The sequence below is a fragment of the Meriones unguiculatus genome, chromosome 2 (assembly GCF_030254825.1).
Source record: "Meriones unguiculatus strain TT.TT164.6M chromosome 2, Bangor_MerUng_6.1, whole genome shotgun sequence".
In the NCBI taxonomy this organism is placed as follows: Eukaryota; Metazoa; Chordata; class Mammalia; order Rodentia; family Muridae; genus Meriones; species Meriones unguiculatus.
Window position 1 is genome coordinate 171,856,845 of NC_083350.1, and position 17,010 is coordinate 171,873,854.

The following is a 17,010-nucleotide window of genomic DNA, read 5'->3' on the forward strand; positions in this document are numbered from 1 at the left end:
TTTGAAAACATATTAACAAATACTCAGAAGAACGATGTTGTTTCACTAAGCATCACATATTTTCCTGAGATGAGGCATTTAAAAAATCAGTTTTGAAAAGAAAAATCATTGAGGTTAAAGCTCAGCTGACAGCCTATTTACATATATATGTAATATATTTAATATATATGTTATGTATGTCTATACAATATACATGTAAAAATCAGGACCCTGAGAGTTCCCCAGTTCTTAAATTATTTCAAACAAACATGTAGTGTTGCAGTTACATTTTAAAATGGTCCCTCAAAACTACCTAGTTGAGGTCCAGCTATTTCCCAGGGTTAAATCTATAGTGAAGGTGATTTGCATCTCAAATGTCTGTGGAAACAGGTACCTTGGTATCTAGCTAACAGCTGGGCTGAACCCAGGTTAATATTTTCTGTATCTCCTTAGCTTTGCTTCCTTAGACTAAATCATGGGGGGGGGGGGGGGGCGGAAATCATACAAGCAAAACTATGGTATAAGTTACAGAAAATGCCACATTTCCTTAATTTCGATGTTGAAGTTTTCTGATAAGCTTACACAATTGGTTTCTTTTCTAGAAGAAACTTCTCTCATCGGCAGATTTCTTCCCTCTAGCCAACAGTTACTTTAATGGGAGAAACTAATTTGTGTCCAATCCGTGAATGCCTTCACCCTCATGGAGAAAAAAGAAGAAAAAAGAAAAAAAAAAAAAGAACACCGATTGTAATGTATTTTTGCAAATAAATCATTACAATTTAATCACACACGACTCTATGCAGACACACTCCCATGATTTATTATTGTTGGGCGAATTTCCACCTCGTTCAACAGGAACTAACCAATTTTGCTCCGCGCGGATGTCTTAAACATAACTTCCCACGATGTAGCTGTTTACTGATTATCTGTGACGATAACGGCCATTACTAAGGCAGTACCATCCCATAATACCACCTTTATTGCTTTTTGGGAACAAGAAAATCCAATTACGCAAACACTCAAAACAAACATTAAACAAAAAATTGGCGGCACGACAATCCACTCTCTCGGCATTCCCAATGGCCCAGCAGCCTGCATCGACGCACTCGACAGCTCGGCTGACGCTGCCTGGCGCTGGAACCAGGAAGGCGCTGAGCTTAAACTGAAGCAAGTTCTGAGGACGCCGGTGGCGCCGTGGTTAGAAGAGGGGGTTCCGGGCCCCCACGTCCGGAGGTGCGAGCCCGAAGGTCGACCCAGGTGATGCCGGCGCCCCGAGCTTGGGGGCGGCGCCCCCGGAGGAGGCGTTCCGAGGCCCTGCACCGCGGGAGGCGGCGTGGGGCCTGGCGCAGGCTGCGGCGCGGAGCTGCCGAGGGTTGGGCCGTGGGCCCGCGGCGAGCGGGTGGCAGCCTCGCGCATGCGCCCCGCACCTGGGAGGGTCCCAGCCGGCGGGTTCCCGGCGAGGGGGGCCGCGGGAACGGACGGTTGCGGGTGGTGAGCGGCCGCGGGCCTGATGCTTGGCCTACAGTCCGGACGCGGTGTGGAGAGTTAGTCCCCGGTCCGCGGGTCTCCCGGGGCCTCCGTCGTCCTTTTTGGGTTTCCCAGTTGTCCTAGCTTAACACCAGGGTTCACTTGCCTCTCTTCTAGGTAGCCCGAGCGAGTGGGAGGCTGCGTCTAGAGATCACTCCCCCGCAACCACCCAACACACCTCCTCTCCTGTCTAACCGCTTGTTGACAGGAGAGATGGTACAAAGACAGACCCTCCTGTCTTGAAATTATACATGCATCATTTTAAACATTTCTGTACGTTTCGGTTGGCTTCAGGAATCTTGGTCATGTGACCACATGGTTGCTCTTGAGCTCCTCACTCTTCTGAGAAGTATGCCTGTTGCCTGCACTAATGCAATTTATGAGTTGTATGTTTAAATGCTTATGGGGGGGGGTAGACTTGCCAGGGACCCAGTTTTGGCCTCACTAAGTAGTAGGTTACTAAATAAAATTCACATGTCACGTGTTAGCATATGAAGGTATTCAAGTTGTCATCTTTGAACTCAGATGTAAAAGCTCCCAGTGAAGGAGCTACGTAGCGTTTTCAGGTTTTAAGGAGTGGAGCGGATGTGACAGGTACAACCTTGTGGGGAAACTAGCTATCCTCTGAGAGCCTCTGTAGTCTTAGAGTTTATGAATATTCACTTTCTTTGCAGACAAAGGAGATTTCTTGCTAAGTGGTAGCACTTTATTACTCTATGTTCAATAAGAGGGCTAAAAAAAATGTCTGAAGCTGAAAAAGACAAAGGCAGCTGGCACTTGTCTGTTAATTGGCCTAGCTGACCCAGTGTCTACATATTCATCTTGTAGACTTGTGATATGAATTGCTTGTCATAGGGTTGTTGCAGTGCATTTATAGGTACCTCTTTCTGGTTGCTCTCTCAGACCACAGGAGGGAACTCCTGTAATAAGTTTAAAAAGAGACAGTAATCTACAGAATTTTGTTTTTGTAGCAGCAGCATTTTATTTTTTTATTGAAAATAAAGTTATTTTCACACAATATATTCTGATCATGGTTTTCCCTAATATCCCAGATCCTCAACATTTCCCCACCCTTCCAACTCCATGCCTTCTTTTCTCTTCCTTAAGAAAACAGGCAAATAAAGAGGCAAACAAGGATAAAATAAAAATGAACAAACAAAAAAAAGCATGAGAAAAATGCACACAAACATGCATATACACACATATAGACAATATCCATAAAAACTCAACATTGGAAACCATAATATACAAGCAAAACGCCAGTATGGTTTAAAAAATTTCCAAACAAAGCAATATGAGACAAAAAAAAAAAAAAAAAAACAAACAAAAACCTTTGTGTTTGTTTTGTGCTGGACATGGAGCATGCCCTTAAGTATGGTTTGTAGACCCTTGCAGAAACTAACTTTATTCCTTTGCAGTTGTTAATTGGAGATAGCTTCTTGGCTGAGGATGGGAGCTCCTATCTCCTTCTCCATCTCAGTGCTGGTACCCTATCTGGTGTGGTTCTATGGAGGGTCTGTGCACGACGCCATAGTCTCTGAGTCCTAACAGCAGTGTTTTGACAGAATTCTTTTTCTTTTGAATTTTGCCTTATTATATCTGAATTTTACCTCTATTCTTTTAATTTCTTTGGATGGCTCTCTTCTTGTTTGTGGATTACATAGTATGCTAAATAGTGTTCACCCCAGTTTTACTTTTTGTTCCTGTTGTGTTTTTTTCCAGTGTTGAAGCCCATGTTGGCCTTGAACTTACTGTGTAGCCTAGAACCTCTCCTTCTGCCTCTACTGCCCAAGTGTAAGCATGTGCCACCACAGTCAGCCATTTTGCCTGTCTGCATTTTATTGAGAGTGCATCTACCCAGAATCAAAGATTATAGTTTGATTATTTAATGAAATTCTGGGTGAATTACTTATAAATTGTCATGTCCTCTGAGAACCTTAGTTCTAATTGCCCATTTTCTGAAACATAATAACTGCTTGTTTTTATTCTTATTAAGGATATGTCTTGGCAATTTGAAAATACTGATTCACTGAGTTAGATATGTCTTTCAAATGCTGGCATCATTTATTGTATATCAAACATTAACTTTTATTAATATTGCCATTGAACCTAGTAAAGAAGAGCCCTGAATACTAGGCAGATACCAAAATTCAAATCTTTTAGTTAGGAGCTGCATTTTATGATTGGTGAAAGATACTGTTAATTTTCCTTGAGGTAAAAGGCTGTCTTCATTCAGTCTGAGAAATAGGCCGCCAAATAACCAAGCCTAAATGATCATCTATTTGCAGTCTTACAACAAAAATGACATTTTTGTAACAAAAGCAGCTAATTTAGTTTGCAGTTCAGTTGAGCAGTTTTTTAGGACAACATTCTTCACTGTATGATAGAAATTATCCATACTGACATTTAATACATTTAATGACTTTTATTCCTTTGCCAAGGGTATTTTTTAGGTGTATGTGCATGTATCTTCTATAAGCTAGGCAAATTCTTTACCACTGAGCAAGATTCTTGGCCCTAACAAGAACATTCTTGATTGAGACTCTAGAGGGACGAAAAGTGGGCAGGGACCAGGGAGGAACGCAGTGACCCTCGTAGTATAGTTTGCTTCTGCTTTGATTCCTGCACAAATTCAGAACTCAAAAAACGGTGTTTGTTTATTATAATAAAAATAATTTTACATCTTGGATTTTCTGACTTGAAGGATACTTGGGTACTCTTTTGAGAGCTGTTGATACAGTAGAATATAATACTTGGGAGGCAAATGCCCACTGATGTATCTCTTAACTATCTTCCCGAGCTGTTTACCCATCTGCAGTGGCAGGCCACTCACATCTTGACTCTGTGTTGTCTTTGTTGTGTCTTGCTTTTCTTCTGGTGAAGGACACTGTTCGGAAACTTCCTGAAGAAGGCTAAGCATGAGATAGAGTTTTGAGAACTTAGATTTCTGAGAATGTCTTTTTTCTAATCACACACTAGACCACTGATTTGGTAAGATAGATGGAAAGAGATTTGAAGTTGGAATTAGTTTTTTAGAAGTTTGAAGGTGAATTTCTCTTGTTTCTTGCATTGCTATTTTTAAAAAGCCCATGCTTTTTATTATGCTTTCCTTTCTTCTATTTTATTTCATGGCTCTTCAGAACTGTCTAGGGTCTTCTCTCTATTCTTGTTGCTTGATAATTATTATTATTTTTTCTTGTTTGGGTTTAAAAGGGCCTTCTACATACTAGGCAACATCTCCTGTGTCTGAGTATTTTCTAAGTTATACTTAGTATGTGTTCACTACCCCAGATATTTGGGGAAATGCATATTTTTTTTAATTATTTTCGAAATTCTCTGATACATTTTTTTCCTCATTTCTTTTTCCATTCTTTTGTAATGGCATTTTTATCAGTTGGATATTGGATTTCCTGGATTGGTCTCTTTACTTTTATTTTAAGGTTTTCAATTTTTCATGTTTGTCTCATTTTCTTTTCACCTTCTGTGAGTGTTTGACCTTTTCCAAACCTATCTTGTCTGTCATTTATTTAAAGCAAGCTCGCTGCTGTCCTTGGAGCATTTCCCCAGTGTTTGCTGGGGCATCTTTTCATTACCCACCTGAAGACATTAATGAGTTTTGTTCTTGATGTTCTTGTTATTTTTCTCTGTATGCTTCCCCTTTACTGTGAGCTGGTTTGTTCTTGTTTTCTACCTTCAGGTTATTATTTACTTTTGCTTTTTGTTTCTGGGTACTGCATCCAGGGCATCACAGACACCAGCAGTGTGCTGCAGTGCCGAGCTATTCTCAGCTGTCTCTTGCCACAGAGGCTTCCTTACCGATTTTCTCTCTCCTGTATAGTCAGTAAAAAGTTAGCAGGAAGTTTATAGAAAAAGTTTACTCTGTTTCCGATTGAGTTTGTCAGCTGCAGCCTCGTTTGAGGGTTGTTGGGTGGAGGCGCCCGTTTTCTTCTTGGGATCGTTGGGTACAGCTCAGTTTTTATGGAGATCTTCCTATTTCCTTCTAAGGATGTATACTTGACTTCAGAATTTTTCCTTAATCCCCTTTTTAGTTTGACAACACTGTGCTTCCCCCACTTAAACAAACAAACAAAACCCTGAATTCTTAGACTGTGTGCTCCCCATCCGGTATACCACTGATCTGGGGTTGGACAGGACTAACCGCCAGGCCAGAGAGCAGGGGAGGGACCTGAGAAGATTTCTTGTACAGAAATTCAATCAATTCCATCTTTCTAGCTTCTTATCTCATTGTGTAGTATCTGGAGTTTCAAATTCTTGACTCAGTTTTTGTTATATGAATTGGCTTTTTTTCTTTTTTTTCTTTCAATTTTCTCAAGTTGCTTAGCATTCAATTTTTGGCTGGTCTTGACACAGAGATCTGCCTGCATCTGCCTCCTGAGTGTTGGTATTAAAAGTGTATGCTACCACGCATGTCAGTTTGTCTAGGTTCTTAAGGTGTAAACAATACAAAGAAAAAAAAAGGAAGTCAAGAAGAAAATATTACTACCACTGAATTGGATATATATTTAAATATATTTTTTATATTTAAAAATATATACATATACAGGGTTATCTAGCGTAGATATATTGTATATTATATATATGGATATTATATACTTGTCCTTGAGTATGTGTAGTTGTGTACTTTAAACACACATATATATATGTGTGTTCATTATGTGTATATATATATATTATTTCATAAGCATTATTTTTAAATGGAAAAGCTTGTGATATTTTTATTCAGGCTGTTTTCAGTTTGGAAGTTGACTGAAGGATTTTAGTAGTTACTGAAAGTTTGAAATTCAAGGCTTCCCAGTGTCTGTTGAATTATAGTATGTTCAACATTTCAGCTGAGTGCTTGCTGTGAAAGCTTGAGGATGAGTCTGATTCCCACAGTCCATTCTTCTTTAACCACAGGGGAAAATGGACTCCCCAGCAACTGTCCTCTGACCTCCACATGTATACCAAGGTGTATACTTGGCCACACATATTATATACATAAAACAATACTAATAAATAAGGGACTTTAAAGAAACTATATTTACAGATCTTTAATTCTGATTCTAGGTAAATTGTTTAAAGTTTTGAATTAGGCATAACAGAAATATTTACACTGAAATTGTTTTGGAGGTCCTGCATCATTTGATAATTCTGAAAACTAATCAGTAATTTAACACGTTATTTTGCTTACAGTTATGATACTTACCTTATTTTAAATAATTACTAAAGAAAGATGTGACTGTGACATTTGATCTAAATGATTGCATAGGATGAAACCTGCTTTTTAGTGATGTTTTAAAGTAATTAGTAAGTATTTTATCAAGAAAGTATTTCACATGAGAAACTCCAGACTGTCTTTCTGATTAGCTAATTCCTAAATATCAAAATCTGTCATTCTTTTTTCATTTTTCCTTTATATACTAAATATACAGCTATGATCATAACTATGTAAAGCTATGTCTTCAGAAAAGTTATGCTTTGTCTTTTGAAACAATATTTACTTCAATTTCATTTCAGTACTATTACCTTTAGGGAGGAGGGATTAGGAATTCATCTTTCAGATCAGTGTAGTGAAAGCAAAGTTGAAGCTGTTAGTGGTGGCACCTACCTTTAATCCCAGAACAGGGAGCAGAGGCAGAGGCAGATGGATCTCTGTGAGAGTTGCAGGCCTGTATATTTTACATAGTGAATGCAGGCACCTGGGTGATATAGTGAGACCCTGTCAAAAAAAAAAAAAAAAAAAAAAAGGAGCAAAATGTAGATCCTCGGCTGTGGAAGTGGTTATTTTGGGGCTACCCCACCATGCAGTTTCCATTATGCAATTCCTGCTATGCAGACATGCGGGAAATTTTGATTGTGATGCTGGGTGGAGACTGGGCTTATAGTGGGGTAGTTCTGTGGTGTCTGGTCAGGTGTGGTCAGTTCTCATTTGCCACATTCAGTTATGCTAGTATGCTTGCTTGCGGTCTGGCCTGAAAGGAGCTGCTGTCTTCTTTTAGAGGGCTGCTTTCAGAACCATTCTTGTATTTTGGAAATCTTTCATAAAGAACGATTTTCTTTTTGGTTTTTCAAGTAATTGCTCCACATGTTCATTTTAATTTTTACTTCTATGTTTTTATTTTCTTATAGCTTCTTCATAGATATAATAATAATAATAGTGCTGCAATAAAACCTTCATGAATTTATCTTTTCTTTCTTTTTTTCCAAGACAGGTTTGTGTATCCTAGCTACCTAGCTTTCGACACTGTCTCTGAGTAGCCAAGAAGGCCCTTAAACTTCTGATTCTCTTGCCTGGGATTTTGGCACGCACCAACACTCCGAGTTTATGCAGGGCTGGAGAACTGACTGATTCTGCACGTGGACAAGCAGTTTCCCCACAAGCTCCAGATCAAGCCCATGCATTTATCTTTTCTTAATAAAAATTTCAGATATATTTCTAGAAGTACTATTGCACTGTCAAAAAAGCATCAGCATTCTTTTTACTTTTTAAATTAAGTTGCTGAATGATTTCTAAAAGACTCAGACCAACCTAGCTGTGTGTAAAGAGCTGGCTGACTGCCCAGTAACCATCAAGTTTGGTACTTCAGTTAACATTACTTCCCTCAGTTTCACAAGTGAAATGATAATAGTGCATTGTTTCAACTCAGACTTCCATAATGACTGATGAGTTCTTTTCTTTTAAATATTTAGAGCTTGGTGTCTATAGAGATGGCTCAGCAGTTAAGAGCACAGCTCTTTCAGAGGACGTGGGTTCAATTCCCAGTACCCATATGGTGGCTCACAGCCATTTGTAACTCCAATTCCAGGGACTCTGTTATCGTCTTCAGCCCCCATGGGTACTGCATTTATGTGCTGAACAGACATACATTCAGGCAAACACTTATACACATAAAATAAAAAATAATTAAAATCTCAAAAAAACTTTAAATATTTAGGGCTTAGCTTGAAAAATACAACTCTAAAGTATCTTTCATCTTAAGGGAAAGTAAAAATGGAGGACTAGATGATTAATTACTGAACAGAATGCCATACAGTTAATGATAAGAACAACTTGAGCTGTCAGAAAAATTGATAAAAATGAACTTTCTCTAGGATTGGTGCAAATTTAAAGTTGGTCAGAGTATGTAAAAAGGACATTGATATGCTGGAAGATTGTGTGAAAGCTATTTCATACAGCCTAGCCAGGCACATTGTACTTTATAAAGTTTTAAGTGGCTTGGTAGTTTCAGCTACTCTAGAGGCACAGGAGGAAAATCAGTTGGATCCAGGAGTTCAAGCCAACTTAAGGAACATAGATAATTTTTTTTCTTAGGAAGTAAAAATTTGTATCTTTAATTTCATTTGTTAATAAGTTAGAATTTTTTTTTTATTGTACTCTTATAGAAATGGGACGCCGGTCTTCAGATACTGAAGAAGAAAGCAGAAGCAAGAGAAAAAAGAAACACCGGAGACGGTCATCTTCAAGCAGTTCTTCAGATAGCAGGACCTACAGCCGCAAGAAGGGCGGGAGGAGGCCAAGGTCTGAGTCGAGGTCCTGGTCTCGAGACCGTCAGCCTCGCTCACATTCTTATGAGAGAAGGTTAATGCTCATAATTTTTATGTATATGGTAGAGTAAAGTTCTTAAGTTTTGATTTTGTATTTTTAATTTTGTTGAATAAAATAATTTTCTTTTAGTAGTTATGTACCTAGGATTAAATCTCAACCCAAAGTTGTTTTTTTTTTTTTTTTTGTTATTGTTTTTCTTCTAATCAGGCCTATTGTCGTCTTCCTTTGTCTGTATGTAGGCAAGTAGATAGAAACTGATACAGTTCTTGCATTATCTGATGATATTTGGAAAGATTAGATACTACTATGACCCATAATTTCTTAGATAGTAGATAGCCCAACTGTGACTAATCTGTCTGGCTACTTGGAGATCAATAATATTTTATTTATTCTGCCTTCTTTGAGGAACGTGTGAAACACAAGAATGAGATTGGATATCTTCGTAATGCTGACAACCAAAACTTTTCATAGCAGTGATGCTTGGTTTACGGTTTGTTTCAGACGCAGGCACAGGTCAAGCAGCAGCTCTTCTTACGGCTCCAGAAGAAAACGAAGTCGCAGTCGCTCCAGGGGCCGAGGGAAATCTTATAGAGTACAAAGGTCTCGGTCCAAAAGCAGAACCAGAAGGTATGTGTATTAGTGATTACTGCTGCGTAGCAAACTCTCCTGGACTCAGGGGCTCACAACAGCCGCAGCTTCTTTTTCCTGGGTTCTGCAATTTGATTGGCTTCAGATGGCAATTGTGCTTTTGTCATTGGAGACCGCTTTTGCAGTTGTTATTATCTGATGGCTTTATAGGCACTGGGTGGTCCAGTGTAACATCACTCATATATCTTTAATTTATTTCTGGCTGTGGTTTCTCATTTTCTGGATGATGGTGGGAGTATTTGAAGAGGAAAGAACAGGAGTTGCCAATTCTCTAGGTTTGGAACTAACATGCTATGGTATGGACTGAACATATATGTCTTTCCAAAATTTGTTAAGGCTTCTACCCCTATTAGGTCTTTTTGTAGATAAGGCTTTTATAGAATTGATGAAGGTTAAATGAGGTCATTTTAGGGGGCCGCTGATCTAATAATGCTGATTGCCCTATAAGAAGAGGAAGTCAGGAGCTGGAGAGATGGCTCAGCAGTAAAATGTAGTTCACAGCTATCTGTGACCCCAGATCTGAGATACCTACACATATGTGGCCTGTACATGTATGGACACATATACATAAAAAAGGAGAGAAGGACGAGAGGTCGTTCCATTTGTGCTCAGAGGGTGTCATGAGAGGGCCCAGTGAAAAGGCTGCCATTTACAAGACAGAAAAGAGTTTTCACAGACTATCTGGCACTTTGATCTTGAACTTATAGTATAAAAAACCCAAGACTATAAATTTCTTGTTTATAGTGTGGTATTTTGTGTGTGTGTGTGTGTGTGTGTGTGTGTGTGTGGCAATTTGAGCACACTAATGTGTTATCAATTGCCCCTGCCTTTTCTAGCTTTGCTTAAAGGCTAGTGTAGGGAATGGTATGTTTGAGGAGTTGGATATCTTGAACAATGGTAGAAAACATGATTTAATAGAATAGGACCATGGTATTAAGGGAACTGATTTAGAAGTCCTTGAGAGTTTTTAGACAGAAGAGGATTAGAATTAATGAAAGAATATGAACAGTGTTTTAAAGATGACTTCTTGTCTCAGGGTAGCTCTATGTAGTAATAGGCTTTAACTGGGGATTCACATTAGCATAATAAGTGTAAAATGCACAATTCTTTTTCTTTGCATATGAAGCTTGATTGCAATAAAATCTAAATGTTAAGCTTATCTGCTTTTTATTTATTCTGTGTATAAACTACTCTGTGTAATACACTGTTGTTCTTTGTACATGTACAGTTCCAAGGTATGTTTTTTCATATATTTTTTCTAGTTTTTTTTTTTTTGCCATAATCTCTACTTTGAAAATGCCTTCTATTCTTTAATGTTTGTTCTGTATAACCCTTAAATTTTTTTCTCTCTCTGTTTTTTATTGATTTCTATCTTTTCTCCCCAGGTCAAATTTAACTCTTCCTTTTTTTGAACATCATGCATACTTTCTGATTTGTAACAATTATAAGTATTATGATCTCATTTAATTAAAATGCATGAGTGTTTTTCTTGGTTTTATGTCTATTTTGCCCTAGGCATTGTACCTGCAATCATGGAGACTTTATAGTATGTTCTAATTTTGAGTAGGGATATTCTCTCCTTTCTTTTACCTGTTCTTTTCCAGTGGTTTTATATGAATATAAATTTGCTGTCAACTCACCTATTTCTGTTATAAAAACCTGGGAAATTTCATCAAATTTAAAAGATTTCATCAAATTTAAAAGCGGAGGGAAATTGACACCTTTATCATGTTAAGGTCTATTTTAGAGCATAGTCTAGAAAATAATAAAATCTTATTTAATTTTTATAAGGAATATTTTCCTCATACAACTTTTTGTTATTTCTTGCTAAATTTATCCCGTAGTAGTTTAACTTCTTGCTGCCATTATACATGGGGTTTTCTGTACATAACTACTTGTTATTTTTATTTATAAAACCTATGGAACTCATATTAATCTTATATTCTATGCTACTCAGTTCTTTTATTGTTCTAGTTCTGTGTGCGTCTCCCAGGCTTATCTATAAATAGAAGTGCTTTTGCTTTTATAATTCTCATTCTTTTATTTTCTTTCTATTATCTGATTGTATTGCTTTTATTTTATTTTTTTAAAGATTTATTTATTATTTATACATTATTCTGCCGCATGTACATGCCAGGAGAGGGCACAGGATCTCATCATAGATGGCTGTGAGCCACCATGTGGTTGCTGAGAATTGAACTCAGGACCTTTGGTAGAACAGCCAGTGCTCTTAACCTCTGAGCCATCTCTCCAGCCCGATTGTATTGCTTTTAAATTCTAGCATAATGTTGAACAGCATTGGAAATGATGCACATTTTTATGTTATTTTATTGAAAAAAAGTCTAGTATTTTCTTTGTCTCTAGGCTTATAATATGTTTATTTTGCTGTTTTATGAGTGTCCATCACCTGTTTTCCCACCAGAAATGGGTCCTGAGTGTTGAATTTTCTTAAAGCCTTTTCATCCAATGTAGAAAGGACTTATGTTCCCCAAGTCTCTTGAGGAACCAGTGTTGCATTTCTGGAGTAAGCTTCAGTTGATCTAGATTTGTTATTTTCTTGGTGTGATATAAGATGCTGTTCTAATTTTTTAACTTTGTACTTTTACATTGATATTTATATCTGATTTGTCTTTTTTATATTTCCTTTATTAAATTTAGTATATCCATTGTTTTTCCTTTCTTTACAAAGAGAACTTAGAATTTTTCCTTTATTTTTTCAATGCCCAGGAATAATTTTGGGTTATTGGGACTCTGCTCTTTGAAGCTTTGGTGGATTTATGAAGCCCTCTGGGCCCAGGGCCATCTATGATAACTTCCTTGATTTCTTTAACAGAACTTGTACAGCTTGAACATTCTATTTCATATGGCTTACTTTTGATAAAAGTTTTTTGTCTAGTACATCATCCATTTCATGTGGATTTTAAAATAAATGCCTAGAAGACTGCAGAGTGCCCTCTAATGACTTCCAGGCTTTTTTGTGATTTCAGTGCTTATTTTCCTTTTGTCCTTCATTGATTTACTTATTATTACATTTTCTTTTTATTTAAATTATCTGGCAGGTTACCTAGACTTAACAGAAAAGAATTCCAGGCATGTCTAGTACATGTCTATATTCTCAGCACGAAGGAGGCCAAGAGAGGAAGGTCAGGAGTTCAAGTCCATCTTCAGCTATAGCAAGTTTGAGACCAGCCTGGGCTACACAAGACACTTCTTCAAAAAAAAAGCAGACAAAAAAGTGTACTTTGATTAATTATCACATCCTATTTTTCTGTTTTATAAATTATTCATTATTGCTTTTATTCTTATTTCCTATTCTGTACTTTATTTAATTATTTTTCTAATTAAAACATTTGTGTGTGTGTGTGTGTATATGTATGGGCATGTTCATGCTATGCTGTGTGTGTGTGGAGGTCAGAGAACAACTTACGGGAGCTGATTGCTTCATTTCACTTTTTGGGTTCTAGAGACTGAACCCAAAAGGCTTGGCAGTAAGCACCTTTACCCACTGAGCCATCTTCCAGCCCTTTTGTTCCCTAACTTTTGAGCTGGGAATTTATTATATGTTTGTTTGTGTAATTTCTGTTAATAAAAGTGTTTAAGGCCGGCCAGGCATGGTGGTACACAACTTTAACTCGAGCATGAAGGAGACAGAGGGAGACAGATCTATGAATTTGAGGCTAGCCTGGTCTACAAAGTGAACTTCAGAACAGCTAGGCCTACACAAAGAAACTCTGTCTTGGAAAAAAAACAAAACAGAACAAAAAGAAGTGTTAGGGCTATAAATTTACTTGAAATCACTGCTTCAATTATATTCAATGGACTTTTCTCCCTCAAGATATCAAAAATTTCAAGTATATAGCAGAGTTGATATAATTTTATATTAAATAGTCATATATTTACTACCTAAACTTTCTACTTAATTTAACATATTCCTACTCAGTTCTTCTTTGTCCATTAATTCATTCTAAAGTTTGAATCCATAGTTTCAGACATCTGTATATATTCCCTTTAAATATTTTAATCATAGAGTGCAATATTTTACAAATTTTTGCTTAAAATAAAAAAACCTTTAAAACATTTCTTTTGTGGTAAAATTCATATACATTACAATGTGCAATTCTAAGCATACATTTGCTGAGCTTGACAAAGGCACATACCTTTCACCAAAATAGACCGTCACCATTTCCCTACCGTTCACACATAACTTTTCTTAGTTGCTGCTTGCCAACCAAGCTGGAAGTGCAGTTTGGTTTCTTTTTGAGTAGATTAATTTCACATGCCTACAGTCATATACTTTGTAAGTTTTTGTGAAGGCTTCTTATTAATCATAGTACTTTTGAGATTTATGTATTGATGAACAATATTCCATTGTATGAATCTTATTACATATTACTGGAGAGTTTTGTGTAAAAGTAGTAGTTATATTTAATCCAGTGCCACGGCACTTAAATTAAGTAGTTGTATTTTGCATATGCCTTATTCTACTCAACGTAATGCTTTTATTCCTATATTAGTACATGTTACTTTTTATTGCTGAATGGTAAATATATAATAGTTTATTTTACACATATACTCATATTTGCATATTTATTGAAATTGGGGTATTAAAATCTGACAGGCTGGCAAGATAAGATGGCTTAACTGTTAAAGGTTAACTGTCAAGTCTGTCGTCAAGCCTGAGGACCTAAGTTGGATCTCTGAGACCTACATGGTGGAAGGAGAAAAACAACTCCCACAAGTTCCTTCTGGCCTCCACATGTGTACAGTGATGTGCGTGTGTCCACCACACATAGTTACACAGAGTAAGCAAGCAAACATGTACCAAAGACTCCCACTTTTATTGTTACTAATATTTCCATGTCACCTTTGCGAATGTTTGCTTTATATTTGGGTGCTCTGATGTTTAATGCATATATGCTTAAAACTCCTGCCTTTCTGCTGAATAATAGGCCAACTTATCATTGTATAACTACCCTTTCCTCATGTGTCAGTCTTTGACCTGTATTCTGTATTATTTGATCTAAGTTTTGCCACTCCTTTTTTTTTTTTCTTGGTTACCATGTATATTGAATATGTTTCTATCCTTTGTTCAATGTTTGTCTTTATAGCTAAAGCTTGTTTCTTGGCTGTCCTCAAACTCACAGAGATCCACCTGCTTCTGCCTTCCCAAGTTCTGGGGTTATAGGTGTGTGCCACGGCACCTGAATTAAGGCTTGTTTTTCCTTTCATTTTATGTATTAAATTTGTTCTTTGACAATTTTATACTTGTATATAATGCATTCTGCTTCTTCTCACTCCCACCTTCCATTTTTCCTGCCCCTGTCATCATTCCCTCCTCCTTATAGTCTAAGTTCCTTTTCTGTATTCAGATCTTCTTGTTTTGTGACCCACTGAGTTTAACCTGGATTATTTTTGTGGCCAGGGGTTTGGAACTATGCATTGGGTACACAATTGAAGATAGTTCCTGATGTTCCCCAGGCTCTGTTAGTAGTCGGTAGTTTATTGTGGAGGGGTAAAGTGCCCTAAACTCCTTCCAGTCCAAGATGGCTGCAAACAGCGACAGTTTTGTGAAGCCCAGCGTAAGCAATGACAGTGGCTGTGCGATCATGACTATGATGCTTGTGCCATGCTTTGAAAATAGTGTTTTAAAGCCTTTCTTCCTGGCTTTAGGCTCTCCATTCTCTCTGTTTTCTCTTTTGCGATGTTCCCTGAACTTTGGAGGATGGTATAAATATCCTCTTTAGAGCTGACTTTAGGGTTGTTGTTTATTTTTAGAACTTTGAGTAGTTATGAGTCATCTGACTTCATTTCAATTCACTGAAAAGAGAAGTTTCTGTGGTTATGGTTAAGAGTAGCCTTGTTTGTGGTTATAAACATAAATATTTAGAATTCAGTTTGGTTCTGTGGTGGTTGGATGAAAATGGCCTTGTAAGCTTATAGGGAGTGGCACCATTAGGAGGTGTGGCCTTGTTGGACTAGGTGTGGCATTGTTGGAGGAGGTTTGAGGTTTCAGATGCTCAAGCCAGGCTAGTGTCTCTCTCTCTTCCTGCTGCCTGTTGATCCAGATGTAGAACTCTCAGCTCCTTCTCCAGTGCCATGTCTTTTTGCACATTGCCATGCTTCCCACCATGATGATAATAGACTAAGCCTCTAAACTGTTAGTCAGCCCCAATGAAATATTTTCCTTTATGAGAGTTGCCATGGTCATGGTGCCTCTTCACAGTAATGTTAAGACAGGTTCTATTCCAATTTATATAAAAAGCATTAATGTTCCTCTCAACCCCAAAGCCTGTGGATCTCCCCAATCATGGGTTTTGATATAAGGCTTGTTTCTTGTAAAGAGCAATTAGTTGCATATTGTCTTATTAATCATCCAGTTATGCTATGGGTTTTTTTGTTTGTTTGTTTGGTTGGTTGGTTGGTTTGGTTTGGGAATATTTAACATATTTCTCTTTAAAGTACTTGCGGGGGGGTGTAGCTCACTTGGTCGAAGGTTTGGCTAACATGTAAAGCCCTGCCCAGTTCCCCACCACAGAAAACTGGGTACACATTTGTGTGTGTGTGTTTTTACCATCACATAATTTTAATTAAAATATATAATTACATTACTTGCCCTCTTTCCTTTCCTCCCTCTAGCAGTTGTCATGCCCCCTCCCTCTACCTCATCTCAGCACTTGAGTGGTGAGGTAGGAGGTGGATATAGGAGAATTGTTTGGAAGTTCCCCAGCCGGTTAGCCTGGAGTACATAGAGCAGCAGTAAACGACAGAGAAGGGGAGAATCCTAACTTTGGAAAGTTGATTTCTGACTGCCATGCAGTGGCTCTCCCTCACTCTCAAGTTGATGACTTTTTTTTTTTTATCCCTTCCCCACCCCAGCCCCCCTTATGGAAAAATAGAGCTGCACAGAAACCCTGTCTTGAAACAAAACAAAACAAAACAAAACAAAAGAATCTTTTATCATAGACTGTATCCTGATTACACTTTCTTCTCTTTAGTACTCCTAATTCCTTTCTACCTCCTCTCCCATCCAGGTTCACTCCCCTTCTGTACATCTTTAGTAAAGGACAGGTTTCTAAGAGTTAACAACAAAACATAACAGAATAAAATACAGTAAGATAAAGCAAAACCATCACATTGAAGTTGGAGAAGGTAAATCAACAGAAGAGCCCAAGAGAAGGTACAAGAATCAGAGATCCACTCGTTCATACACTCAGGACTCGCATACCAACACCAAGCTGAGTTAGTTATATATGGAGAGGACCAGGTACAGTTCCTGACAGACCTGTGCAGGCCCTGTGCATATTGCTTCA

At 37.7% G+C, this 17,010-nt stretch overlaps 1 protein-coding gene across 4 annotated transcripts in view; it reads left to right on the forward strand.

Moving 5' to 3' along the window:
• The first annotated feature begins 1,076 nt into the window (after positions 1 to 1,076).
• Positions 1,077 to 17,010, forward strand: part of Rsrc1 (arginine and serine rich coiled-coil 1) — a 325,236-nt gene continuing 309,302 nt past the window's right edge. For 3 of the 4 annotated variants that reach the window (XM_060378402.1, XM_060378405.1, XM_060378404.1), the window contains exons 1-3: positions 1,098 to 1,236; positions 8,890 to 9,085; positions 9,554 to 9,679. In XM_060378402.1, coding sequence (XP_060234385.1) covers positions 8,892 to 9,085; positions 9,554 to 9,679 — 320 coding nt within the window. In that variant the 5' untranslated portion in view covers positions 1,098 to 1,236; positions 8,890 to 8,891. Of the gene's footprint in view, positions 1,237 to 8,889; positions 9,086 to 9,553; positions 9,680 to 17,010 lie in introns of all 4 variants that reach the window. The other variant, XM_060378403.1, reaches the window with a different exon arrangement.